A 27893-nucleotide genomic window follows, 5' to 3' on the forward strand; every position below is an offset into this window, starting at 1 on the left:
GAGATAGCACAAAAGAATTAATCACCATCATATTTATTTAAAATTTTTTATTTTCCTTTGTCGGTGAATGTAGACAGTTACTTTGAATAAGCTTCTTTGAGAAGTCCCTCGTAAAAATATTGAACGATAACTCATGCTCCAACCAAATACATTCGGCCGTGGTATAGAATCGTTTGAGGTAGCTGAACACTGTTTGTTTCATTAAGTCTAATTCCCAGCGAAAATCTTTTTGATAATTTCTAAAGTCAAGGTGTTTTCATTTGTGCAAGAGGAGGATAACACTCAATTGAAAGATGCCAACTCGAACTGCGCCTATTTAAATGAAAGCCGTTCAGAGTTAAAATTTTTTCTAAAAAAAAAGACATAGCTACTAGTAATACTCGTTATCGTGTAAAGCACTCGATTTTGCTGAGTAAAAAAGAAAACTGATAAAATCAAAATGAAAAAGGGAAGAAAAAATAACAAGATATTTAATGTTAAGTAAATTATTCATGTGATGGGTGAAAATTATGACATACGATCTATCCATACCTTATTATTTTTGTTAGCATTTCAGAGTTAAAATGTAAATGAGCTTAAGGGAAAAAAGTGAGGGAATCAACACGGGTGGATTGACTCCATCGAGAACTCACACTTTCACATTAGCAGGAAAGATAAATTTTACTACCTGTGAATCTATATTTTCGATAAAACTTAAAGGGACACCGTCACGGGTTGACATGCGCAGTAGCATACACTCTCTCTGAGACTTGTCACGCTCGACGGCCATTATAGAAATATCAGTGAGTTGAAGAATTCTGCATATATTTTGCATTTAAATCAAGTTTATACAAAGCAAATGCTCGTGAAAGCAAATTTATTTATCTGAGGAACCCTCGATGATCTTTTGTAAATGTAAAAGTGCTTGTACGACGAAGCGCAAAGAAAATAGTTCTCGTGGGTACCCGTGCAAAGGGAGAAACGTGCTGCGTACAGATGAACGTAAATGTGGAACAAGCAATAAACCTTGCAGAAACAGGGTATGCATATAAATTTGAATACACGTATAAAGTTGTATACATTCACTTCTTTTGTGGCTCGAATGTCCAAACAGCATACGAAATAAATTGTGTATTCCCTTTTTTCAGGATTCGAACGAGCTGTCGTCATCTGCCTATATTTATGAGAGCCGTAGAGTTCGCCTGAGGCTTACCTGTATTCCAATTATAATGTGTAGTAGAATAAACATCTGCCTCGAAGATGCTACAAATGTCTGTGATATCTGGCATTATTTTATTTTCCTATCAGTAAAATCACTGTCGCTAAATGACTCAAAACCTGCATCAAATTTTGCCTGCAGCTACAACTTAAATGTCTTTTCTTCCACATAAATACGCTTATGGTTCCTCAGCCACGCTTTCTTGTATTCCCCTCTATCTCCAACCTTTCGTTTCCGCCCTGAGTTAATGTGTTTACTGCCATGTCCGGATCCTCCGCTAGACGCCATTCTGAATTTGTGAATGCAAATTGAAAAAGTCAGGATTGCTGTTTTAAGTTTCGATCGGCTATACGAGCATCCGCAGACCGTGACCGTTTCCCTTTAACTGTTATGGAAAACAACCACTTCTTTGAAATGGTATTAAAAGTTAATGTCGTAGTGATATGACAAGAAAAGCCAGAATTCAACTGCACGGTTTGCTTCCGCGCTTGACTTAAAAAAAATGGCGGCATTTTCTGCTAAACATCATTTTTAAGTTTGAATAAAGTTTAATTATTTTGGAAGTTCCCTTCTACAGAAGGAGCCTTAGCTTAGAAAATAAAGCAAAAAGAAAAAAAGGCCCGACAGCTGTCTTTCCAAGCAGGTATCCAACAGCATTCCTGCTGATCCTCAGCCAATTCCGTCACGAGAAGCACCGAAACGAACCCAAAATTGTTCCGTAACCCTCTCATAAAATTAATTTTGATCGAAAGAGACGAAAAATCTTCTTTAAGCGTGACGCCTCTAAATTACCCCCGTATAATGTCAGCAACAATATTCTTTGACAATAGCTTAAGATAATTTGAAATGTACGAAAGTGTACGAGTCGGGATCTAAAACCCTTCTCGGTTTTATCTTTTGCTTAATCAAGTTTGTACGTTTTTATTTGTACTTAGAAAATTTCGTAAGCGGTGTTGTTAGTATAAAAGGCATAGGCGGCGGAGCTGGGTTGTTTTCTCATTTTTGCCTTTGCAAAATATTTATTTCAGTCTACTCAGTTCAAGCGGTGATGAAAATATTTTGCACTTTTCTGGATAATTTAACTTACGTCTGCCAAAAAAAAAAAGGCAAACTTGACAAATTGATTAAAAATCCTGTTATCAAAATACTGTCAGTTGTACATTTTCGGACTGAGCAGAAAAACGGCTTCCCTACAGCTGCACCCATCTGGGGTTGTCTGCTGCACCTTTATATACCAGAATTTTTCATGCACTGAAGCCTGCGTAAGCAAGATGAAGACTATAGCACTTTGTATTTTTGCACTGTTTCTTTCTTCGTTGCTGGTCGAGGGCGTCGTCAAAGTTGGCCCCTGTCCGGAGACTGGCTGCACGGTAACACAAGGACACCAATAAGCTTAGAAATTTTTTTACCTTTTTATTCACTCAAAATGTTCATAGTTTTTTTTTATGCGCGGTTTTCAAATTTTTTAGTTTGTGCTATTGATTTCAGTTAAATCATTCAAGTGGCTCGATTAAAAATCAATGACAATTTTTTTCCTTTCAAACGGTTAATTTCCGGTAAGGATCACATACCAGTGAGCGTAGAAATACCTCAACCATTTAGTCATGTCAAAATGAGCTGGAATCTTGAATGATCTAAGTGGTCCAGTTTTTACATTTACATGTGTCGTTAATCGGTCTACTCACTCGAAATATTCATTTCTTTCTCGAAGTGAAACTTTCTTACTAAAAGCCGTTTTAAAATCTTCCAGGGACGGACTCTGAAAAAGTTGAGAGATAAAGGCGGGGCTGAAAATTTAGAAATGTTGAGGACGAAAATCCGCAGACGCTTGGAGGAGGTTAGAGCAGGTTTTTAATTTTTCTGTTCGGTTTTCCCTGTTGATATTAGTTAAGTTATTCAGTATTTGAATTGAAGGAGAAAGTCACGGTACTTTAATTTTCATTCATTCAACTATCTGTCAGAGCTTAGCGGTCTTGTTTTTATGTTTATTTTTTCGAATAAAGTTAATGGTAAATTTTAAAATCATGTTTATGAAATCTTTAGGCACAAGGTGAGCGGCAGTACCGGAGAGGCATCTGCTTACAGGCCCGCGAGCTGGGATGTAAAATGGACCAAATGAAATAAGTTTCCCCGACTTGAAGACTTACTAAGCTAACTCAAAGTTACAGCAAAATGTTATTCTTAAATAATGAAATTGAGATGTAGATGTCTATAAAGCTATCCGATCACTATTGTATTTTAGTGAAATTAAACTGTTTGACATGAAATGAATAAAAGCTGTGGTCCATATAATAAGCATGTCAGTGCCTTTCACTACTTCTGGGTCCAGTTGTTCGAAGGATGATTAATCCAGGTTTCCTTATTTCTCTGTTACAGAAGCTTTTTGGGATAATTTTCCCTGTTGTTTTGAAAGCATCCGATCATGAAATGATAGACGAAAACAGTTAAACTGAACTTTCTTTTAAAGCTTTCAGATCTGAAATGAAATTTCACACCAACCCTGGGGTATCTTAACCCAGCTTTGAACAACCCGGCCCTGAAGGTGAGCCTGTAGTGTCCAGGCCTCCAAGTCCATGCCCAAGGCCCCAGGAGACGTATACTCGAGTACTTATTATGCACTGTGAGTGAGAACGGGGGTAGAAAAATTTTGGAAAACGAACAAACTACGCGACGTGTAAGCGAACTGTGCAAGCGAACTCCTGAACATTACAGAGACCAAACATTTGAAGTGGACAAAGTGGTGATATAGACTCTTTCGACTCCCATGAGTGACCGCGACACGCGACATCAATATAATATCAAGCGAACAACGGATGAGAATATAGGAAAATATCAATCAGTGGATTATCAGTTGACCCAATACCAATTTCTCCAAACTAACATCCTAAGAATTGTACGGCAGACAGTAAGGAGAATTACGAATGAGATCTTTAGAGTGAACGGGTTCATCTCCAGGCCTATATATTAATGTTTAGTTAAGGCTTGAGTTATTGCCCCTGTAATGTGTAGTACATTTTTATTCACAATTTACAATTGGTCCTTATTTTTAAGAATCCTAGAAGAGGAACACATCCCTATCAGTTTGAGCCAGATAGCTAGAGTTCTGCAGAATGTTATTAGGCTGGAGTTAGCTCAAACGCTTTTATATAATTTCTTTCCCTGCTGCCGGTAGTTTTTTTTTGCATGCTAAAATGTTACAGTTTCGATAGCTGTCGGCCATCTTTGTCACAACTTACGAGGACTGAAGGCTGGCATGCGCATGTATCAGAACTGTCAACATCTAATCATACATAAAGGAGAAGTCATCACCTGCTGCGGGGAGTTATACACCTTCAAAACTTCACACGAATCGATACCATCGAACGAACGATATCGGCTATCGGTTAATTGTTTACAGTTACGGTTAATAAAAAAGTTAAAAATTAATTTCTTTGGTTCCAAATGGTTAAATATTAATAAACCTGTTTCTTTTTAATCTTTAAAGCAAACTAAAGGTGTTATGGTCATCTCAGGCTTAAATGAGTTATTCTTTTGAAAAAATTTCATATTTGATAAATCATACCACTTCTAATATTATTTTACGCATAGAATTGTGAACTACGAAAAAGGATTCAATACAAGGCCATACACAACTTAACTTACGTCATGCATTCTTACATTTACTTGTAGGAGTGGTGACCTGTTTGTCCTTATATGGTGTTACATGCCTGTTAAATTTTCTCAAAATATAGCCATGCTTGACGCCTCAAAATCCTTCAATGTACAGTCTAGCTTGTCTCGGTTACCTTTTTTTGCCTAGACATCAAACCGTGTCCACACCTTGACTTGCCTTCCGGACCTTGTTACTACTGGCTTACTGATGATAAGATCCTCTAAGTCACTATCCGTATCAACATCGCTAATTTCAGAATCGCTTTCGTACTCCTCCACCTGGTTGAAATCAGCAGCAGACGGGAACTTCACTTGCGGAATGTTGGAATCGCTTATGAAACTTAATGACAGATCGGAGACTAGAGAGTTTACCTCGGAGGAGGCAGGGAGGGTTCTGTCGTCTGGGTCATCGGGAAATCGTACCTATGGAGTAACATCCGACTTTGGCTTGGCTTACGCTGCCGGGGGCAAGGCTCCTGCCTTGTCTTTCGTCGTTTCACTCCTCAGTTCTTTGCCTCACTGGACGGTAATCCTCCAACCATTCCTTCATTACTTCTTCATCCTTTTTCGATAGCCCCACAGAAAGAAGTGGAGTCATAAACTGCACGTCCTTGAATGACATTCCCGTTTGGGGCACTGTGTAGTAGGAAGACGGATGAGTATAGTATTTAGCCCCCCATTTAGTTATTCGCTTTAAAGATTCCTTTGATATCGTACCAAAGTCCATCGCATATTGAAGGGTCCTAAATGTCTCATGTTTAAAATGCGATAACGCATGTAGGTTCTCTACTTGAGTTGTTAGTAAAGTTTGCCAGTCAATGCTATCTTTGTACTCTGGGCTGACATTTGTGATATTTCTGATGAGGTTGTTTACACCATTCAACAAGAGCTCGACAGAATCTTGCGTCTTTTTAGACACAGTTCCCTGAGGACCATTCGTTGTTGCACCTTCTTTGAGGTGATTTGTTTCTTTTACATTTCTTACCGTAGATTTGATGTAGCCGTTCACCTTCTCAACATTCTTACCTACCTCCTCTGGCGTAATTGTCTGAGAAGTACTACCTTTACAACCTATGCCAAAGCTGTCATATAAAATGCCCAGGTGACTTAAAAAGTTTGTTGTCCCCGAAAAACCAATAATCAGCTTGATTTTCCCTGCTGCCGCATCCGCTTTGTGAAAAGCGTATCTGCAACACTACATATTCCATACACTTGGACAAAGCTGCAACTTTTCTCAGTTCCTTCCTGTTCTCCTTCGCGTCCATCTCCGGCAAGAGTATCAACTTTTTTGGTCAACGGATTGTAACGCTTGACTTGACGAGCCTCGATGTCTGTGAAGACTAGTGTGTCATTAAATTTTGCTACTTTCTTGATCTTCTTGCAACTGTTTGTCATGTTCTCAAGAATAGTCATGACCTCGCCGGTTTCCATGCTAAAACAATTAAGGCCACCGTTACATTGGCCACTTTTTGCCGCTGTGAAGTAAACATGTGGAGCATTAGAGACTGTCATGGATTCCAGGCGATAAGCACCCTCTGGATATCTTACGAGTTTCCTCGATTTGCCTTTTGTGGTGACTCCATCTCTTTCTAGCTGAATCTGATAGATAGCTCGGTGACCATCATCAGCGCACAATAGTATGTCATCACTAACCATACATAAAGCTGCAGGCTTTGAAAGCAACACATTAGTTTGCAAAACAAATTTCGTCACCTTGGCTTCTAGCTGGTCTAAGTGCTGAGAAAGGCGCTTGCGTAAGGTTGGAACGGTTCCATCCAGGGAGAGGTTGTAGTTTCCCAGTATTCTCTCCAGATCAGCACGTGAACGTAGAGAGTTGGGGTCTAGTCTAACGTTCCCTTCAATGTCTTTAAATCTTCCGCACGCGTTACCACGCTCTGCCTTAAAGGCTACACCTCTACTGAAGCATAGATCTCTCGCATCTCTCAGCCCATTTTGAAGCTCTGTTGCATCGGCTGGTTGGTGAAGTCTTATCTTAAGTAATCGAGAGCAACAGGAAACAAAATCGTAATAAAGTGCCAAAACACTACCAAGAGGTCCAGGAGAGATAACAAAAGGATGACAACAAAGACCTTGTTGATTTGAGGTCCAAAATCTATACCTCTCCGGAACAAGTGTGAGTACCACAAGTGCCACCTTTCTTAATACTTTTACCACCTCAGGTCTGGTTAGTCGTCCTATTGGCTCTACTGCCATCCTATCTTTATTTCTGACGCATTCTAAGGTCAGCAATTTTCTCAAAGGTTTTCGGACATCACAATCTGTTGAGTCTCTCAACGTGCAGATTAATACGAGATTAGACATTTGAAAAAAATGTCAGTGATGACACTTTGATAAACCAGACACACGTTTATCGACGTGCTATGGGGAGAGAGCAGTGAGCTGAGAAAGGAAAACAAACGTTGAAAAAATGCTTCCCGTTGAAGCATTGTTAATAACGATCACGGTGATGCTTATTCTTCTTATTCAGTTAAACACGAGCACTTTTTTGTCTTTCGTATGATCTATGAAAGATGGGTTAACGCCTGTTTAACTGTTTTGACTGCCGCTATGATGAGAGCGAGAAATTGACGTCAGCGAAGATTACTTGGAGCGCCATATGCCTGGTCAGTTCCGCGACCAGTCGAGTCATTTGCTGTTTACTGACAAGCGATGATAGTTACCGCTGTAATAGCTATTGTTTAGCCCGAGTTTTCCGAAATCTACCTGCCCCACCCAAGCACTACGGCGTCTTTGATGTTTTGGCCGGTTTTCAAAGTTTTTGCGAACTGGAAAAGTTAGGGTCGCATTAGGAAATGTTCCCCGATGACAGATTTTTACACCAAAGAGACCACATTCACACCAAACTTTGCCAAGTGCGACCCATGCCTTAGTGATCAACAGTAAGCGTTTTGCAAACAGTGACATCTCTGCTACTTGCTTTACTCAGGTATTTCAAGCTCGCGATCTCCTGAAAATAACAAATATTAATCCTCAGTAAGAAAACCAGTCTTTCGCTATCGAAACAATTAGCTCCCCAAACATGTGGGGAACTAATTTAGTTTCTGCAATCCCCAAGATAAAAGACCCGCAAAAATTTCTTGCCACGCGGCATCCTAGTAGTCACGTACAAAATTCATAACTTTAAGAGTACTTACTGTTCAGCTCGCTTCCACTATCTGAGTCAAGCAACAGGGGTAGTTCCAGATCTAGCTGCTGCTGGGTCGATAAAGAATAATTTTCTATCTTGCCGTTGATTTTGGCGAGGCGGTAAAGTTTAAGGTCAAATTGCCCAAGACCGAACTTCCTGGCTTGCTCGTTAAGACCAAGAAAGTCAATAACGTTTTTCTTGAACGCTGAAAGTGTCCGATGCTCTTCTTGGACTTTGAGTCTTGCCTTGTATCTTTCGCTTGGCCTTTCCTCACCCGTTCGATAAAAACTAACAACAGCTTTCAATACCGACATCGTTCAACTCACATGCACACTGGGTGAAGAAATTGGAGATCTTAAAACAAAAAGCTGTCAACTTGTCCTACAAAACGCAGGCCGAGTGAGGTCAAGGGAGACTACCGGGGGTCCTTGAAACGAGCTTGGCCTATAAACGTATGAACCACATGTACGACATATACGGAGTCAAAGTCAGCAAAATAAGAAATGAAACAGGTCATAAGTAAGTTTAGCACCTTCCTTAAAATTAAGAAATTTAGGGAACAATTTTTTTTACGGTTACCTCTTTTGACCCCATTTACGGCTAACGGTTAAAATTTTTCAATTTTTACGGCTATCGACTAAATTTTTGGCCATTTTACGCCTATCGGTTAACCCCATTAAGATCCTTAAACAATTTATTTTCACAACATCAAAGAAAAAAAAAAGATCTCTTTTGGACTTATTAAAACTTCTTACTCATAAAATTATCAGTTTAGAAATTGTCAAAATATACGCCGGGATACAAGTAATTCGAAGAGTTATATCTAAGTATATATAGGTTTGAGAGTGTGTTTATGATTGTCAAGTTTCATTAAACGGGTGAAATATTTACGTCTTCTCCACTAAGATTTTTTAGGTATTTGGCTTGTTTCTCGCTTGCCAGTGGCGTGAACTAGTGTTGTAGTAATGTCACTCATCTTAGCACGTGTCCTGAGACGAAGAAATTTGTAGCTCTTTTGAACTGAGGAAGCCTCCATGCGTATAAATAAGGGTTAATACCAAAATTACACAACACGATTAAGAATTGCAAATCTCGCAACCAATGGATCAACACACGACTACAACCAGAGAAAATATTTAACACATGAATCATAACACAGACTGGCGTAAACGAAGCAAAATATGCAAGAAGCACAATCATTAATGTCTTGGTTGCCTTACTGTCCTTCTTTGTATTGACAAGATTTTCTGGCTCTCCTGTTCATCAGATTCCGTTCCCTCCAATATCTCGATCTCTGTCGCAGTCTTTTAAGTATTCCTACATTAACAAAGATGAGAACCCCAAACGTTCTGAGAACAGCAGTGTTTGCAAAAATAAAGGAGTAGATGATATGAAACCCAGTTCAAAGTATACAAAAGGAAAACCCCAGCGCTGCCACCCAAATTGAGATGGAAGTTACAATGCAATAGCGCTCCATTGTTTTGTACTTCACTGGCGACGATAGGGCCATATATCTATCCACAATAAGCGCCATGAATGTTAAAATAGACGCCGTGCATAAGATGAAGTATAGAATGTGTGGGATTTTGCTATTTAAGAAGTCAAAGTTGAAGCGCTTCGCTGCTTTGAAGAGCAACTGAAACGTGTTTTCAAGTTTCTGAAAGGATCCTTTATGATGGCCAAACAGACGAGAAAGTTTCCAGGAATGGTTAAAATTGTAAGGAAAACTGAAAAGGACGCTGTGAAGTATGAGAGAGTTCTTGGAGGACCAACGTTTGAACACATACTTGACACCGATGCCAAAGCCATTCGAACTCTTCGATTTTTTCTATTCTGAACTGCACAATCTACTCAAATTTAAAGCTCAATTTCATGAATTGAGTAATTTGAAATGTAGACGTTTAGGCTGCTATAGAATTGTTTCTCGTAAAAATGTTTCAATTTAATAAAGTTTATAAGCACATCGTAAACACGTGTTCACTATACTTGCAATTAAGTTTGTCAGTGCCGCAAAATCTTAAGCGGCCTAGCCAGCATGTCACAGGCTCACAGGAAAAGCTTGTTTCCTGAAGTGTTTGCTCGATTTTTTTAGGTAGCCTTTTCAAGATAATGTGAAGAATCATTTTCCCCCTTACTTCCATTGTTTCTTTACTGTATAAGTCAACGCAAAATCTACCAAATCGTTCAAATTCGCCATTTAGAGCCACAGAAACGACAATACACAGCAAGTGAGGTAGATTTACATTTATTTTGAGCCTTAACATAGACATTCCTTGATATAAGTTTACGATAGTACGACTCTTCAATATTCTCCCATACATTTCTTTATATTTCGAACAAACGACCAGACACGCCGCTTGTGTGGGCTCCCGGTGGTATATCGGCATGATGATACTGCGTTAAATTTCAGTGAAAACTCCTGCTCCAAGTTGAAGTAAAGAATGATAAAGTGAAACGCTAAATGAAGCATTATATGGAGAGTGATTTTATTCGTCGTGGTTAGAGGGCCCTGGCTATAAATTAAAATCAAGAATATTTAGTCGTTTGCCTCGCAATGCAGAGTTCGTATAAAGGAAGGTTTAACCTGTTGATCTGTAATTGATAGCTGACACTTTCATGAAAAAGAGACTCTGCGTCTGGGAGGAAACGAGTCAATTCTAATTAATCAAAATAATTCTAATTAATCAAAATGTGTATACTGTATCTGACAGTTTTACACATTAGCGTATTCAGGTGCTACCAACAGAATCTCAAGAGACGTTTTTCTTCTTTTTCTAAGTAGTTAAGACACAAGCTATTATCTTCATGCTCAAACTAGATTTCAACACTTCTCAGGGTAATCGAGTTCTTACTTTATCTAATTCTTCTTTCACTTCTCTAGAGATAGCAAAAAAGAATGAATCACCATCATATTTATTCAAATTTTTTTATTTTCCTTTGTCGGTGAATGTGGACAGTTACTTTGAATAAGTTTCTTTGAGAAGTCCCTCGTAAAAATATTGAACAATAACTCATCCTCCAACCAAATACATTCGGCCGTGGTATAGAATCGTTTGCAGTGTGTAGGTTCTTTAACGTCCCACAAATCTTTTTTCACATACAAGGGCTTGTGAGACGGGACCTCCATTTATCGTCCTTATCCGAGAAGACTAGAAAGTCTAACCATTTGCAGATATTATTACAAAGGCAGCACTTTCTTCTCAGTTATTTAAAGACCCTGAGTGTTGGTCCGGCCGGGTTTGAACTCACGACCTCCCGCACAACAGTCCGGCGCTCTACCAATATTGAGCTAACCGGGAGGCGGTAGCATAGGCGGCGGAGCAGGGTTGTTTTCTCATGTTTGCCTTTGCAAAATATTTATTTCAGTCTACTCAGTTCAAGCAGCGATGGAAATATTTTGCACTTTTCTGGATAATTTAACTGACGTCCGGCAAAAAGGCAAACTGGACAAATTGATTAAAATCCTGTTTTCAAAATACTGTGAGTTCAGTACATTTTGACTGACTCGCTTTTGTGATGTACGATGACTGAGGAAGTAATTAATTTTTCTCCGGGCTGCGCAGAAAAAGTGCTTCCCTACAGCTGCATGCATCTTGGGTTGTCTACTGCACCTTTATATACCAGAATTTTTCATGCATTGAAGCTTGCGTAAGGAAAATGAAGACTATGGCGCTTTGTAGTTTTGCAATGTTCCTTTCTTCGTTGTTGGTTCAGGGCAACATGAGAGTTAAACTCTTTAAGAAGCCTGGCTGCGAGGTAACAAATGGACACGAATAATCTTAGAGTTTTTTTACCCTTTTAATCCACTCAAAATGTTTTATAGTGTTTTCATATGCGGTTTTCAATGTTTTCAGTTTGCTCTATTGATTTCAGTTAAATTATCCAAGTGGCTCGATTATAAATGGCAAATATACGCCGGGATACAAGTAATTCGAAGAGTTATATCTAAGTATATATAGGTTTGAGAGTGTGTTTATGATTGTCAAGTTTCATTAAACGGGTGAAATATTTACGTCTTCTCCACTAAGATTTTTTAGGTATTTGGCTTGTTTCTCGCTTGCCAGTGGCGTGAACTAGTGTTGTAGTAATGTCACTCATCTTAGCACGTGTCCTGAGACGAAGAAATTTGTAGCTCTTTTGAACTGAGGAAGCCTCCATGCGTATAAATAAGGGTTAATACCAAAATTACACAACACGATTAAGAATTGCAAATCTCGCAACCAATGGATCAACACACGACTACAACCAGAGAAAATATTTAACACATGAATCATAACACAGACTGGCGTAAACGAAGCAAAATATGCAAGAAGCACAATCATTAATGTCTTGGTTGCCTTACTGTCCTTCTTTGTATTGACAAGATTTTCTGGCTCTCCTGTTCATCAGATTCCGTTCCCTCCAATATCTCGATCTCTGTCGCAGTCTTTTAAGTATTCCTACATTAACAAAGATGAGAACCCCAAACGTTCTGAGAACAGCAGTGTTTGCAAAAATAAAGGAGTAGATGATATGAAACCCAGTTCAAAGTATACAAAAGGAAAACCCCAGCGCTGCCACCCAAATTGAGATGGAAGTTACAATGCAATAGCGCTCCATTGTTTTGTACTTCACTGGCGACGATAGGGCCATATATCTATCCACAATAAGCGCCATGAATGTTAAAATAGACGCCGTGCATAAGATGAAGTATAGAATGTGTGGGATTTTGCTATTTAAGAAGTCAAAGTTGAAGCGCTTCGCTGCTTTGAAGAGCAACTGAAACGTGTTTTCAAGTTTCTGAAAGGATCCTTTATGATGGCCAAACAGACGAGAAAGTTTCCAGGAATGGTTAAAATTGTAAGGAAAACTGAAAAGGACGCTGTGAAGTATGAGAGAGTTCTTGGAGGACCAACGTTTGAACACATACTTGACACCGATGCCAAAGCCATTCGAACTCTTCGATTTTTTCTATTCTGAACTGCACAATCTACTCAAATTTAAAGCTCAATTTCATGAATTGAGTAATTTGAAATGTAGACGTTTAGGCTGCTATAGAATTGTTTCTCGTAAAAATGTTTCAATTTAATAAAGTTTATAAGCACATCGTAAACACGTGTTCACTATACTTGCAATTAAGTTTGTCAGTGCCGCAAAATCTTAAGCGGCCTAGCCAGCATGTCACAGGCTCACAGGAAAAGCTTGTTTCCTGAAGTGTTTGCTCGATTTTTTTAGGTAGCCTTTTCAAGATAATGTGAAGAATCATTTTCCCCCTTACTTCCATTGTTTCTTTACTGTATAAGTCAACGCAAAATCTACCAAATCGTTCAAATTCGCCATTTAGAGCCACAGAAACGACAATACACAGCAAGTGAGGTAGATTTACATTTATTTTGAGCCTTAACATAGACATTCCTTGATATAAGTTTACGATAGTACGACTCTTCAATATTCTCCCATACATTTCTTTATATTTCGAACAAACGACCAGACACGCCGCTTGTGTGGGCTCCCGGTGGTATATCGGCATGATGATACTGCGTTAAATTTCAGTGAAAACTCCTGCTCCAAGTTGAAGTAAAGAATGATAAAGTGAAACGCTAAATGAAGCATTATATGGAGAGTGATTTTATTCGTCGTGGTTAGAGGGCCCTGGCTATAAATTAAAATCAAGAATATTTAGTCGTTTGCCTCGCAATGCAGAGTTCGTATAAAGGAAGGTTTAACCTGTTGATCTGTAATTGATAGCTGACACTTTCATGAAAAAGAGACTCTGCGTCTGGGAGGAAACGAGTCAATTCTAATTAATCAAAATAATTCTAATTAATCAAAATGTGTATACTGTATCTGACAGTTTTACACATTAGCGTATTCAGGTGCTACCAACAGAATCTCAAGAGACGTTTTTCTTCTTTTTCTAAGTAGTTAAGACACAAGCTATTATCTTCATGCTCAAACTAGATTTCAACACTTCTCAGGGTAATCGAGTTCTTACTTTATCTAATTCTTCTTTCACTTCTCTAGAGATAGCAAAAAAGAATGAATCACCATCATATTTATTCAAATTTTTTTATTTTCCTTTGTCGGTGAATGTGGACAGTTACTTTGAATAAGTTTCTTTGAGAAGTCCCTCGTAAAAATATTGAACAATAACTCATCCTCCAACCAAATACATTCGGCCGTGGTATAGAATCGTTTGCAGTGTGTAGGTTCTTTAACGTCCCACAAATCTTTTTTCACATACAAGGGCTTGTGAGACGGGACCTCCATTTATCGTCCTTATCCGAGAAGACTAGAAAGTCTAACCATTTGCAGATATTATTACAAAGGCAGCACTTTCTTCTCAGTTATTTAAAGACCCTGAGTGTTGGTCCGGCCGGGTTTGAACTCACGACCTCCCGCACAACAGTCCGGCGCTCTACCAATATTGAGCTAACCGGGAGGCGGTAGCATAGGCGGCGGAGCAGGGTTGTTTTCTCATGTTTGCCTTTGCAAAATATTTATTTCAGTCTACTCAGTTCAAGCAGCGATGGAAATATTTTGCACTTTTCTGGATAATTTAACTGACGTCCGGCAAAAAGGCAAACTGGACAAATTGATTAAAATCCTGTTTTCAAAATACTGTGAGTTCAGTACATTTTGACTGACTCGCTTTTGTGATGTACGATGACTGAGGAAGTAATTAATTTTTCTCCGGGCTGCGCAGAAAAAGTGCTTCCCTACAGCTGCATGCATCTTGGGTTGTCTACTGCACCTTTATATACCAGAATTTTTCATGCATTGAAGCTTGCGTAAGGAAAATGAAGACTATGGCGCTTTGTAGTTTTGCAATGTTCCTTTCTTCGTTGTTGGTTCAGGGCAACATGAGAGTTAAACTCTTTAAGAAGCCTGGCTGCGAGGTAACAAATGGACACGAATAATCTTAGAGTTTTTTTACCCTTTTAATCCACTCAAAATGTTTTATAGTGTTTTCATATGCGGTTTTCAATGTTTTCAGTTTGCTCTATTGATTTCAGTTAAATTATCCAAGTGGCTCGATTATAAATGGCAATTTTTTTTTCCTTTCAAACGGAGATTGTCCGGTGAGGATCACATTCCGGTGAGCGTAGAAATACCTCAACCATTCAGTCATGTCAAAATGAGCTGGAATCTTGAATTCGAATGATCCAAGTAGTTCAGTTTTTACATTTACATGTGTCGTTAATCGGTGTATTCACTCGGAGTATTCAGTTACTTCTCGAACTTAATTTTTTTTACTCAAAGTCTCTTCTAGCCTGAGGGACGGACTCAGAAAAAGTTTAGGGATGAAGGAGGGGCTAAAAATTTAGAAATATTGAAGAAAAACATCCGCAGACGTTTGGAGGAGGCTAGTACACTTTTGTCTGTTCGGTTTCCCTTGTTGATGTCAGTTTAGTTATTCAATAATTGAATTGAAGGAGAAAGTCAAGGTACTTTTCATTCATTCAACGATCTGTCAGAGCTAGCGGTCTTGTTTTTATGTTTATTTTTTCGAATAAACTTGACGTACATTCTAAAATCATGTTTATGAAATATTTAGGCACAACGTGAGCGGCAGTACCGGAGAGGCATCTGCTTACAGGCCCGCGAGCTGGGATGTGAAGTGGACCAAATGAAATGAGTTTCCCGAATTGAAGACTTACTACGCTAACTCAAAGTTACAGCAAAATGTTCTTCTTAAATGATGAAATTGAGATGTAGATGTCTATTTATATAACGCTATCATCACTATTGTATTTTAGTGAAATTAACCTGTTTGACATGAGTTGAATAAAGGCTGTGATCCACATGACAAACATGTGCTATTCGCTACTTTTGAAGTTGAGCCCAAACATTTTAAATGGACAGGGTGGTGAGAAAACTCTTTTAACTCCCATGAGTGACCGCGACACGCGACATCAATATCAAGCGAACAACGGATGAGAATAAAGGAAAAAATCAATCAGTGAATTATCCGTTGACCCAATACCAATCTTTCCAAACTAACATCCTAAGAATTGTACAGCGGACAGTAAGGAGAATTACTAATCAGATCTTTAGAGTGAAGGGGTTTTTCTTGAGGCCTTAAATTAAAGTTTAGTTAAAAAATTGAGTTATTGCCCCTGTAATGCGCAGTACATTTTTATTCACAATTTGCAATTGGTTCTTATTATTAAGAATCCTAGAAGAGCAACACATCCTAATCAGTTTGAGCTATAGAGCTAGAATTTTGCAGAATGTTATTAGGCTGGAGTTAATTAGCTCAAACTTTTTCATGTAATCTCTTTCCCTACTGCCGGTAGTTTTTAGCATGCTCAAATGTAAGCTCGATTTCCGCCGCTCTCTCGGGTCCGTAGGTTCGGGTATAAAAATGAAAAACATACACCAGTCTGCTAAAGCCCCCCAACCTCCTCTTGTTGAGAGGACAGGCAGAAAAGCTGTGCGAGTGCGAACCGAGCGACTTTTCCAGACTGGCTCAAGTAAACCGGCGTCCAGCTTTACACACGTTAGCTTTGATGATAATTTTCTATAGTATCGTGTTGCGCGAGAGAAAATACATCGGCAATAAAAGAAAGAAAAAAAAATTAAAAAATTACGTGCTCGCGAAGGAACTAGAATCGAAAGACAAACAAGGATGATCCGTTTCCGCGGCAACCGTTATTTAAACATATTTTCTCATTTTTCTCTTGCAGATTAATTTTAATCGCGTGACTAAGCGTGACTGAGCATTCACAATTATATATTTTGCTGGCCCTTTTTTGTTCATCTTTGTGCGGTGGACTGCATATGGGTTCACATGCTACCTATTTCATCTAATCTCTGCCGGTAAAATGAAGAAATAAATCTAACGTTTGGTTTATCGTTCGAGATCCAGCTCGGAAACAAATATATCACTCAGTTCGATGGTCCTTTCTGAGTGGTAATGGTAATTGATATCTGAGACGAAGAGTTTACGCAATCCACTTAAACATTTTATTTTAACAACATTAGAAAAAAAAAAACATTGAAAGTTCATAAGATTATCTCTTTTGGACTTATTAAAACTTCTTACTCATAAAATTGTCAGTATAGAAATCGTCAAAAATATACGCCGGGATACAAGTAAGAAAGGACACTCTTACCGTAAGAGTGACTTTGAGAGTGCATTTATGATTGTTAAGTTCTATTAAACAGGTGAAATATTTACGTCTTCTCCGCAAAGAGTTTTAGGTATTTGGCTAGTTTCTCGCTTGCCAGTGGCGTCAACTGGTGTTGTAGTCATGTCACTTATCTTAGCATGTGTATTGAGACGAAGAAATTTGTAGAAGGCTCTTTTGAACTGAGGAAGCCTCCATGCGTATAGATTAGAGTTAATACCAGAATTACACAATACAATTAAAAATTGCAAATCCCGCAACCAATGAATCAACACACAACTACAGCCTAAGCAGAAATTTAACAAATAAATCATAACACAGGCTGGCGTGAAAGGAACAAAAAATGAAAGAGACACAAACATCAATGCTTTGGTTGCCTTGCTGTCTTTCTTTGTGTCGACAAGATTTTTCTTGCTCTTCTGTTCATCAGATTCCGTCCCCTCCTCTGCTCTCCTCTCAGTTCGCCAATATCTCGATCTCTGTCGCAGTCTTTTAAGTATTCCAACATTAACAAACATGAGAACCCCAAACGTGCTGAGAACAGCAGTGTTTGCAAAAATAAAGGAGTAAAATGTGAAACCCAGTTCAAAGTATACAAAGGAAAACCCTAGCGCTGCCACCCAAATTGATATGGATGTTACAATAGCGCGCTTTGAGGTAACCATTGTTGTGTACTTCACTGGCGACGATACGGCCACATATCTATCCACAGTAAGTGCGTTAAAATAGACGCCGTGCATAAGATGAGGTATTGAATGTGTGGGACTTCGATATCTACGATATCAAGTTGAAGCGCTTCGCTGGTGTGAAAATCAACTGAAACGGGATCCATAATCGTTCCCAGAACCAGATCTGTCGCCACTAGACTCAACAGGAAATAGCTAAATGATGTTTTCAAGTTTCTGAAAGGATCCTTTACGATGGCCAAACAGACGAGAAAGTTTCCAGGAATGGTTAAAATTGTAAGGAAGACTGAAAAAAGGACGTTGTGAAGTATGAGAGAGCTCTTGGAGGACCAACGTTTGAACACATACTTGATGCCGATGCTAAAGCCATCTGAACTCTCCGATTTGTTCCAAATTGAAGGCGCTGATATCCGGCAAACTGTGTGCAAATATTACACTTGTTAAACTTTGACTTTACACCGGATTGTAAAGATGTTTTTTTGTTGTCTTGTAGGAAGTCACTACTCCGTTTGCTGTTTTGGAATAAACTGGAACTCCTTGCAAAGCAGAACACTGCTGCCCTGTGTCATTTCCATAGGTCAGCTTTTGTGAATACGAACTGTCAATTTGCAAAAAGCTCAATTTAATTGCAAACACGAGAAATAAAGAATAACTTTATGGAAAGACACAAGTTATGCATGTCGTATAACGGGGAATAATGAGAAAGAAATGATAAAAAGAAAATTATCAGGTATTATGCTGATCTAAGAGAATTTGCTACAAAGTAGGAGAAAATATCACTCGAGGCTTTCAAACCGGAAGAAGAACCGGAAGAAGCAGGTAAAAATAAAGTCTGAAGGAAACAAAGAAAAAAAGATAGAACAGATGTTGTTGCTGTTTTAATTCAAGTTACCCTCTTGATGAGTGCAAATAACTACATGCTACTGATCCGGTAAAATGCACATTTCTTTTATAAGACAACCACATTATCACTAACTTTGAGAGCTTGTATGGACATATCGGTGAGGGGAGGAAGTTTCACTCGTGACTTAGAAATTGATTAAATTTCTCAAAATTGAGCGGGAAGAGTTCTATTCATAAACTTGTTATATTCAGTGATATAACAAGAAAAGCCATAATTTTAAATAATTGGTCTTAAACTTCATGATTCTCTTCCGCTCTTCACTTTTAAAAAGTCGGTGGTATTTTTTTCTAACATCCTTTGGGGAAGGTTTGATTCTTTAAGACGTTCCTTCTACAAAAGGAGCCTTAAGTTAGAAAATAAAGCGAAATAAAAAAAGCCCGATAGCTGTGTTTCGAAGAAGGTATCCTACAGTATTCCCGCTGATCTTCAGCCAATTCCGTCACAAGAACTGCCTAAACGAAGCTAAAACTGTTTCGTAACCCTCTCATGAAATTAATTTTGATCGAGAGAGGAAGCGACGAAAAATCTTTTCTGAGCGTGCCGTCTTTAAAGTACCCTTATATCAAGTCAGTAACGATGTTCTTTGACAATAGCCTATGATAACTTGCAGTACAGTATACGGAAGTGTACAAGTCAGGAACTAACACCCTTCACGACGTTGTTTTTCGGGAAGCGACAAAATTCTACGAGAAGGGCAGATAATATTATACGTTTTCATTTCTACTTATAAAATGTAGTCAGCGATGTTGTTAGTATAAACAACATTAGCGGTGGAGTAGAAGGCAGGGGGTCTTAATCAAGTAAAAATAAAGTCTGAAGGAAACAAGGAAAAAAAGATAGAACAGATGTTGTTGCTGTTTTAATTCAAGTTACCCTCTTGATGAGTGCAAATAATTACATGCTACTGATCCGGTAAAATGCACATTTCTTTTATAAGACACCCACATTATCACTAACTTTGAGAGCTTGTATGGACATATCGGTGAGGGGAGGAAGTTTCACTCGTGACTTAGAAATTGATTAAATTTCTCAAAATTGAGCGGGAAGAGTTCTATTCATAAACTTGTTATATTTAGTGATATAACAAGAAAAGCCATAATGTTAAATAAAATAAATTAAATTTAAGTAACAAACCGAGAAATAACCTACCAGTTAAAACTTTTTAAAGAAACGTTCAAAACGGAAGACAAGGTTTGTTAAGGAGCTAACCTACACCAGGCGTTCAGTTTATTAACGGGACGCGATGATAGAGCAAAGCCAAAGAAGGAAAATATTTGGGCCTGCGGGTTCATCCACGTTTTCTAACTGAACGTCTGTGAATAGGTTCTTATGTTGCAAATCTGCCATGGCCAGGCACCAGGATTAGCTTCGTCTCCTCCAATTACACGGCTGTTACTGAGAGGGGCAACACCGCAAGAACCTGGGAGAGGCAAAAGACATGGCGACGTTTGTGAAGTAGTAACAGATTTTTCTAAGGTGTGAGAAGTAACCTAAACTTTAATCGACTTTCAACCGTCCCTAAGAATCTTTTTAATCACAAAGTTCCGCCGATTGATCGTTAGAAATTGATAAACTAATATGAATAATTTAACACGAAATAACTGTCATAAAAATTTGGAATGCTACTTTAACGTACCTGAAGGAGGTTGATTTGTGTTAGGGGGGTGGAGGTATGTCAGTGTCCGGGTTTGGTGGTTGTGGGGTTCCTGAAAGATTGAAAAGGGAAAAAAATAGTTCCTCGTTCACCATTGAAGCTACTGGAAGCGGGATAATCGAAATTATTTTAATTGAAAATTAAATTTAGGTTATTTACATCATTTTGCGCCCAACAGGGGGCTCTTACAGGAGATGGAATTTTCGAACGAGTTAGGTAGGTAACCAAGATTTATAGCACCTGTCTACAGAGTGAAACGGGCGAAATCCTCCTGGATCTTTCTTCTAGAAAATCACTCATTCATTCCTCACTGTTGTTATTAACTTCCCATTTTACGATTTATTAAACTCTGAGTCACAAAAGGAAAATAATGAAAAAAAATGAACAACGTAAACCCCCTTGTCGAAACAAGTTTTCATGGTTTGAATCATCTAGCTACCCAGTACCATAAACAAAGAAATAAACAGTGCTCTTTTATGCAAAGAATGGACATGGGTTTCCTTGCTAATTATATGATAATTTTGTACGCTTACCTCCACCACATAGACCGCAACTCTTTTGACATTTCTTCCTGACAATATCCATTCTCTCACAGTCTCCTCGAGGGACGTGGTAGCTACAATACTTGCCAGTGTCACGGCATTCACCTGAACATAGGAGGGCCATTCAGTTAAAGAAATCACATCCGTAGATTGCTTGGTGAATACATGCTAAATTAATCGAACGTTTGTTAGCACAGTTTCTGAACTAAGAAAAGTTAGATTTTCCTAAGAAAAAGCTCTTGAAGGTAGGCTGTACTCTGGATTAAAAGATGCCGGTTCAAGCTCTGGTCGGGTCACTGTTTTGTTTCCCTTGGAAAGACATCTAACTCACGGCGTATCTCTCCATCCATTCTTGTTCCCAAGAATACAAAGACATACCGGCCAATAAAACTTAAAAAATAAAGCCTGACGAAACGCTGAGTAGTAATTCTTTGATTATCCAAACATCGTGTCCAGGGAAAAGAAGTACGGCTAGTTGCTTCCTACTACTGAAACCGAGATAAGAACAAGCAGGATGGGTCTCTGGGGCTCGAACCTGTACAGATCTGTGTCCTTTTTGCCAGAGTCTCACGCGCTAACGAATCCCTAGACTAACTCTTTCAGATACCTCAAACTGCAATAATAAAATCTGATGAATTTCAGTCATAGCTACTGTATACAGACCTGGGGGTTGGGACGGTGGCATATCTGTATCTGGTGGAGGGGGGGAAGGTGGCATCTCTGTGCTTGGGGGAGGAGGTGCGTCGGTAACTGGTGGTGGTGGAGATGGTGGATTGGTGTTCGGTGGTGGAGTTCCTAAAACGTTAAAGAGATAACATTAAGGAGAACGTTTATTAAAGATTTGTTAGAAAAGGAATCGAGCGAGAAAAAGGTTCACTTTTATCGTGCTTCCCACGCGATATGTAGTAAGTTTCAAACACACAGTGTATCTCCTATTTTTCTTAGAATATTACCTTCTGGACACAGACCGCAGCTTTTTTTACATTTCCTCCTAACAATCTCCATTCTTTTGCAGTCTCCACGTGGAACGTGGTAGCTGCAGTACTTTCCAGTGTCGTGACATTCACCTAAAATTAAAAATAATAATAATCCAAGTGATTTCTTTGCCTGCTGTACGTCATACACAGGTAAGTTACAGGGAGCTAGGGCTCCTGCTGTAAAGTTTCATAAAATGTCTAGGTTATATATCAGCACATTTTGGACGAAAGAAAATAATGGAAATAAAGGATGTAATTAAGACGCGTTCTTTTGACCTTAAGCTGTTCATATATTTTGTCCAAAAATAACAGCTCTACCTGTATACACCAACCTGGAGGTTTATTCGTAGGAGGAGGGTGGGGAGGGTCTGGTCCGCCGCCGCTTCCTTGACATTTGTACAGCAGTTTCATCCGAAGAATATCAATTTTGCTCAGGCCTCGGCGGTTTCCAAGCGTTACCTGCCAAAAAAAGAAAAAGCCAGCTTTTGCAGCTGATTTTGAGACTATGCAGCCTTGAAGATCAAGTAACTTATTGGAGATTGGAGGATGAATTCTGTCAGCTCTTTCTAGAATAGACTTCACTTCAAATCAAAACTAAAAAAAGGTTTTCGTGAAATTACAGATATTCATACAGTCTGTGTATCACTTGGATATGGTGCCTAAAAAACACGTTATGTAAACATCTTAAGATGCGTGTGTTTTGGCTATAGGCAAAAATACAAGGATAACTAGTTTCAATCTTCAAATTGAACGAGGTTCTTCAGATTTTATTCAAGCTATACAAGCTATACAGTTCACCAGACGAACTTAATTCAAATAATTCGAATTAGGACCGACCCAATTCGAAAATAGTACGCAGGTCGATTCAGACGCGGACTTATATCAGCCATTATTGTTATTCTCGATATAAATCCTGATCAGTAAAATGAAAATACTTTATGGTAATGTATGCATTTGGTTGGGAAAATTAAAAGTTCGGCGTCTAAATCAAAGCCCTAAAAAAACCGTAGCAGAGATGAAACACTCAGCCAAGCCAGGTGGAAAGAAAGCTGAGCCGCTCAAATTGAAGAAATTGTTGTCAAGTGATCAGGACAATGGCCGGGCTTTTCTTGTATTTGATTCATAGATGCATTGAAAAGTTCAGAGTTTGATACGGATCTGAGGTTAATTTAAGACCTGTAAGATGTTTTTCAAGTTTTTTGCACCAATAAACATTTGTATTTTGCATTGTGCAAAGGTATTTTTTATCGAACAGCAATTAAATCTAGCACCCTTAAGTACTGTTAGTTGATGAAGGAAAGATTTTTACGCTTACAGCTAATCTCTGACCAGTTTCATTTAATCACAACTATAAGTTGATAAACAGTTAATTATCACAACCAGCAGGTGTGGCAAACTATAACCGAATTTCATGACCCATAACCAGTTATTGAGAGAAACAAATTTTCTTCCAACAAACCCCTGATTTCTTTGCAACAATAGTTGGCCGTCCATTTCTGCTGAAGGCTCTCGAATCATAGTGCATGACACTTCCATAATCGTATGGTGTTCCCAAGGAATCGATCGTCGATTTGCTATATTTGTTGAAATTAAATTCCATACCTATGTATAGAAAAATGAGAATCTGACTGCGAAAGTGCATTATGAACATAATAAAAAAAATGAAAATTTGACTGCGAAAGGGCATTATGATTAAAGCAGGTATTTGCAGTAGTTTAGTTTGGTTAGAAGAAATAATAATGATAACTTTTACATTAAGATAGCGCAGACCTCTGTATGGATATATTCAGTTGCGCTTCACAATATGGTCAAAGTAAAATTATGTTAAAAGCAACTAAAAACATAAACTATTAAATACTACAAATCCGTATACAATCAAAGGTAGCAATAGCCAAGTCATTAAAATAGCTAAAAGATAAGACATAAAAAAAAAATATATTTGAAGGCTAAATTAAAAAAAAAAAAACAGTTTTAAAAGCAGTCTTGAAAGTGTCCAGTGTCTTTATGGGACAGGGACAGATGTATATGGCATACCATATTTACTCATTTGAACGCCACTTTAAATCCAAAGCCACCCTCCGCCCTCCGCCCTCCGCCCTCGATCAAACGCCAGAGACGGAAGCAGAATGAACAATATCTTAGGACGCTACCCCAGCATATGCGGCTGCGTTCGCAGAGTTATGAAGAAAACAAAAGCGAGGTAAAACTTGGTACTTCGACCATCCTTCACGTCATACACTTGTTGAAAATTAAGGTCACAAGCCGAACGCTTCTGATTATATCTCGGGAAAAAAAGTGAGTCATCAGAACTTTAACGAAGTTTCTCACTGAAATTATATTTAAAAAATTATTTTACAGTAAATGTTTTTCGTGATTTCAGAAATATGATTCGGAAGTAAACGTCGCCTTCAGTATTAAATGCCGTCGCTGAAATAACACCGCATCGAAAATGCTGAACATTTTATAACAGTAATACGGGGATGATCGTGGGTGAGAAGGACTGTAGTCGTGGTGGTGACTGACGTTTTGACAATCTGAGCGGAAGTCATCCTTAGAGTCGAGTTGAACTATTACCACCACGTTCTAACCATGAAGAATGTATTTGAAATTGTAGGGCAAGAGTACCTCGTACAATGTTTTGTCGGTAAATGGTGACATATTCATCTCTGTCAGGTCTGGACTGCTCGTGATAAAAACCGAGGGCGCATGTTACTGTTTGCCGCTTTGCTTATACTTTTCCTCTCGCATCGCTTACGGAAAACTGCTCACTACTTGGAACAGATAATATCCGCGGGCAAAAATCCGAGCATATTCTCGAGCAAAATGGGGGCTATTGTTTATATAGTTAGTGAATTAGCGTAATCAAAATTAATACACGGTAAAGACGTGTACAAACGTTTAAAACCGAGCAGATTTATAAGCATCGATTTACCCCCCACCGCCTTGGAAATATGCATAACTTCTCTCGTTTCCTCTTCTCTCCCTAAATGTGATACACGTGTTATCAGACCACATCTTCATTCCACTTCGAATAGCGTTCATTGCACTCGGACTCCGGCCTATGAATAAATGAAAATAGTGCAGCGGCCATTATCGCTAATCATAGCCATAATTCATGTCGATGTACTTATTACAGAATACTTTTTACGAAACCATTCACATAAAAACACCTGATTACTTGGTGCGAGTTGTAAGAGTAAAGCTGGTGCGGGTACTCCTCTCTACACGCTTTGAGTTTCACGCCCGCATGTCCCTTTCACGACATCCCTCTAGCCGGTCTGCTACACAGCTTAAACATTGTTTCAGTTGTTGGATAAGTTTGCTTTTAAACCACTTCTTTTCACGGCACACTTATCGAATAAGCTCAAAATGGTATATTTCTGTTTGATTTATGAGGTTTGAAAAGAAGAAAAAAACAGTAATATGATAAAGGATAGCCCAGAAAGGTGGACATGATAAAAAAAACAAACAAACAAACAAACAGATAAACAAAAAAACAAACGAAAGCAAAACAAATTCGTTCGAATAGCAAAAATGATACTTCTTTCTTGAACCTGGGGTTCCTACAGTTTACTGTTAACCAAATGATTTAAGAACGTCGTCCAACTCACGGAAACTACTAGCGATTTCGTAGACCAAAACTCCTCCTGGCCACAAGCCCCTCCTGATGGCGCCGCGGCTCGCTGGCCCGACAACGTCTTGTCCAGCCATTGCAGCAGCCCTTTGTTCAGTTGTAAGGATCATGTCCCCTTCAAAGAGATCAGGATTTCCATTTCCCTTGTTCTCTATGTGCCAAAAAGAAATAGAATTGTGAAATTAAAAAAGACTGTACAGGTCCAATCAGTATTTTGCTTTCGAAAAGCCAAACCTAAATAGCGGGGGGGGGGGGGGGGTGGGGGAAGGGGGAGATCGGGATCAAAGTTTGTTGTCGTCCAAGAGGTCTTTATCAACGCGAAAGACCATCATCCGTAAAACAAGAATACTTTTTGCACTTCATACAATCTTATGATCGATAAACTGAAAGTCGCTTAGAATCTTAAAGAGAAAAAAAGTTTATCGTCATATAATGTGGGGAAAAAGCTTCGCACTTCTTTTGAAGCCTGCGAGACTGTGGGAAGATCGTAGTAAGTTAGGTGGCCGCCTATAAGCGGAAGGAAGTCTTATCTGAGAAGTTCTGACTGTATTGATGTTACAATAAAAATATCGATCTTGTCTAAGCAGTCTCTTACTGGAGGATGTCGAGTTCACCTACGAAAGGTTGTGGCACAAAGAGCTTCCATAAGTTTTTTTTTTCTCTATGAATAGTTACAGGCTCCGCTAAAAATTGACTGCGTTGACACAAGAGAAGATCAAGATACGACACCACTTCCTTCCAAAAAGATTGAGATTTCAAGTGAAGGCCCTGTTAAGTTATTTTTAGATTTCAGTTGTATTATCCTTGGATAGTCGTCCATTAGTTGCTCTAGTGAGCCAAGCTCTCGACGCAATACGGGTATTTAGGTTGGTACTTATGGATTTTCAAAAGCTGAAAGTGATTCATTAAAACAAATTGAAAAACTGACAAAAAAGATCATATGAATGTGGTTTCTATTAGCTCAATCCTTCTTGGTTTACCATTCTCACCTTCTGGATTGTAACTCAAGGTACCGCACAAACACATAGCAACAACAACGTACAGCAACATTTTCCCAGCGTTGTGAAATGGGCCTAGATCAGAAAGTGTTCACTTTATATCTAATTGGCATACGCGGAATCTGTCTTATTACTGCTAGAACAGCAAGCAGGGAATGACGTCTTTGAGATCCAACTGGTCAAGCTGAAAAAGCGGGGGCCCTTCTGTATCAATAACACGCGCGTGCTCTTTATCAAAGAATGGTGAGTCTATTTGAAAATAATGTGACAGAGGAACCTCTGTATGTGCACTTCTGTATTTACAAAGACATGATTTTTGTTAACATTGGAAGAAAATTACACAGCGAGGGTAGCCGCGCCTTAAGTCGTTTCATAACAGCACTAGTTCCATTTTTCTTTCCGTTTTATCCCCTCACGTTGCAAACCATTTTTAAAACACACGACACCCTCGACATAACTGTCTCTAACACTATACAGGACCTTCGTATATGAATTTGATAATGAGCCGAAGGTTCGGGCTTTCACCATATGATAAACAGCTCCTTGAAAGTCACTGGTGTAAAATCTGACCGTGAATCCCGAAGGTCTGAGGTTCTCGAGGTGGTCTTTAACACCCTACTGCTGTTTTTATATAGTTAGCTTCCCCACTCTATTTCTTTTAGTTTCTCTCTTTTTCAAATCTTCATCTAGGCTCCATTCCACTTGCAACCAATTGTAACCGAGAAAGATTTGAGGAACAGCAGAAATGTCGGTGATTACTGGGATCCGATATCACACAGGTGGCGGCTAATCGCTGCCTCGTGCCCGTCGGGTGATTCGCTTTCAAAATAAGTCACTCATTGGGTTCGTTTTCAAGCTGGAATCGTAGTTTATGAATTATATAATTATATGCCACCTTTTGTGGATGCAAATTGTGTCCATCTTAGCGCGGTGCATCTTCAGTCGCTTTGTTCTTTTATAATGAGCCTAGAAAATACATTCAAAATTAGTTTATTAGAGTCTTGGACCTCTCCTTTTTTCCTCACTATTTTCACAAAAGACAGCAGTAATCTCGATTATTTTTTTCTCAACTTTATTAAGTTATAAAAGGTATACGTTTCATATTATAGCGAAATACATCTGTATGCTTTGAAGCTACTCGAAGTATTTTACAACTGCATAATTTTATCAAGCTGCTCTGGGTTAAATACAGCTTTTCTTCGGAGAGGGAAACAGTAGCTACTTGAAATGTTCAGAATGCAAACATCATTCTATGAAAATACAACCGGGTGTCGGACTGTAGCTTTTCTTATAGAAGAATCGGCTTAAAATTTCGCTAAAATTAGCTGGGGTTCCATTGATTAAGATCGCGTGATGTGCTGCTTAGAACCATCTGGTTTGACTAAAAG

At 38.8% G+C, this 27893-nt stretch overlaps 2 protein-coding genes, 1 long non-coding RNA gene and 4 pseudogenes across 5 annotated transcripts; 1 reads left to right on the forward strand and 6 right to left on the reverse strand.

Annotated features, from left to right (window-relative positions):
* The first annotated feature begins 813 nt into the window (after nt 1-813).
* LOC111328343 (uncharacterized) lies at nt 814-15790 on the forward strand. Of its 3 annotated transcripts, XR_015999960.1 has the most exons (4): nt 814-1019; nt 1128-2568; nt 2949-3035; nt 3242-3493. It is a non-coding gene; the product is annotated as an uncharacterized LOC111328343 (long non-coding RNA). The 3 variants fall into 3 exon arrangements; XR_015999959.1 differs by lacking the exons at nt 814-1019; nt 3242-3493 and adding an exon at nt 15535-15790 and having other exon boundaries at nt 2417-2568; XR_015999958.1 differs by lacking the exon at nt 814-1019 and having other exon boundaries at nt 2418-2568.
* On the reverse strand, nt 4722-7243 carry LOC148733519 (uncharacterized; annotated as a pseudogene).
* Nucleotides 8868-9984, reverse strand: LOC148733520 (uncharacterized; annotated as a pseudogene).
* LOC148733521 (uncharacterized) lies at nt 11990-13106 on the reverse strand (annotated as a pseudogene).
* Nucleotides 15791-16293: 503 nt separating the features above from the next.
* LOC111328319 (uncharacterized) lies at nt 16294-18641 on the reverse strand (annotated as a pseudogene).
* A 918-nt stretch (nt 18642-19559) lies between these two features.
* LOC148733522 (zinc metalloproteinase nas-15-like) lies at nt 19560-24556 on the reverse strand. Its single transcript, XM_088756842.1, has 7 exons — nt 23333-24556; nt 22206-22332; nt 21850-21963; nt 21560-21691; nt 20888-21001; nt 20337-20406; nt 19560-20120 (listed from the first exon to the last, which is right to left on the reverse strand). Exons 1-6 carry the CDS (start codon nt 23558-23560, stop codon nt 20357-20359), a joined length of 765 nt encoding a protein of 254 aa, XP_088612968.1. The 5' UTR covers nt 23561-24556; the 3' UTR covers nt 19560-20120; nt 20337-20356.
* Nucleotides 24557-24736: 180 nt separating this feature from the next.
* LOC148733523 (nematocyst expressed protein 6-like) lies at nt 24737-26583 on the reverse strand. Its single transcript, XM_088756843.1, has 3 exons — nt 26497-26583; nt 25485-25658; nt 24737-24932 (listed from the first exon to the last, which is right to left on the reverse strand). Exons 1-3 carry the CDS (start codon nt 26555-26557, stop codon nt 24802-24804), a joined length of 366 nt encoding a protein of 121 aa, XP_088612969.1. The 5' UTR covers nt 26558-26583; the 3' UTR covers nt 24737-24801.
* Nucleotides 26584-27893: the final 1310 nt, after the last annotated feature.

Source organism: Stylophora pistillata, chromosome 4, assembly GCF_964205215.1.
Source record: "Stylophora pistillata chromosome 4, jaStyPist1.2, whole genome shotgun sequence".
NCBI classification, from domain to species: Eukaryota; Metazoa; Cnidaria; class Anthozoa; order Scleractinia; family Pocilloporidae; genus Stylophora; species Stylophora pistillata.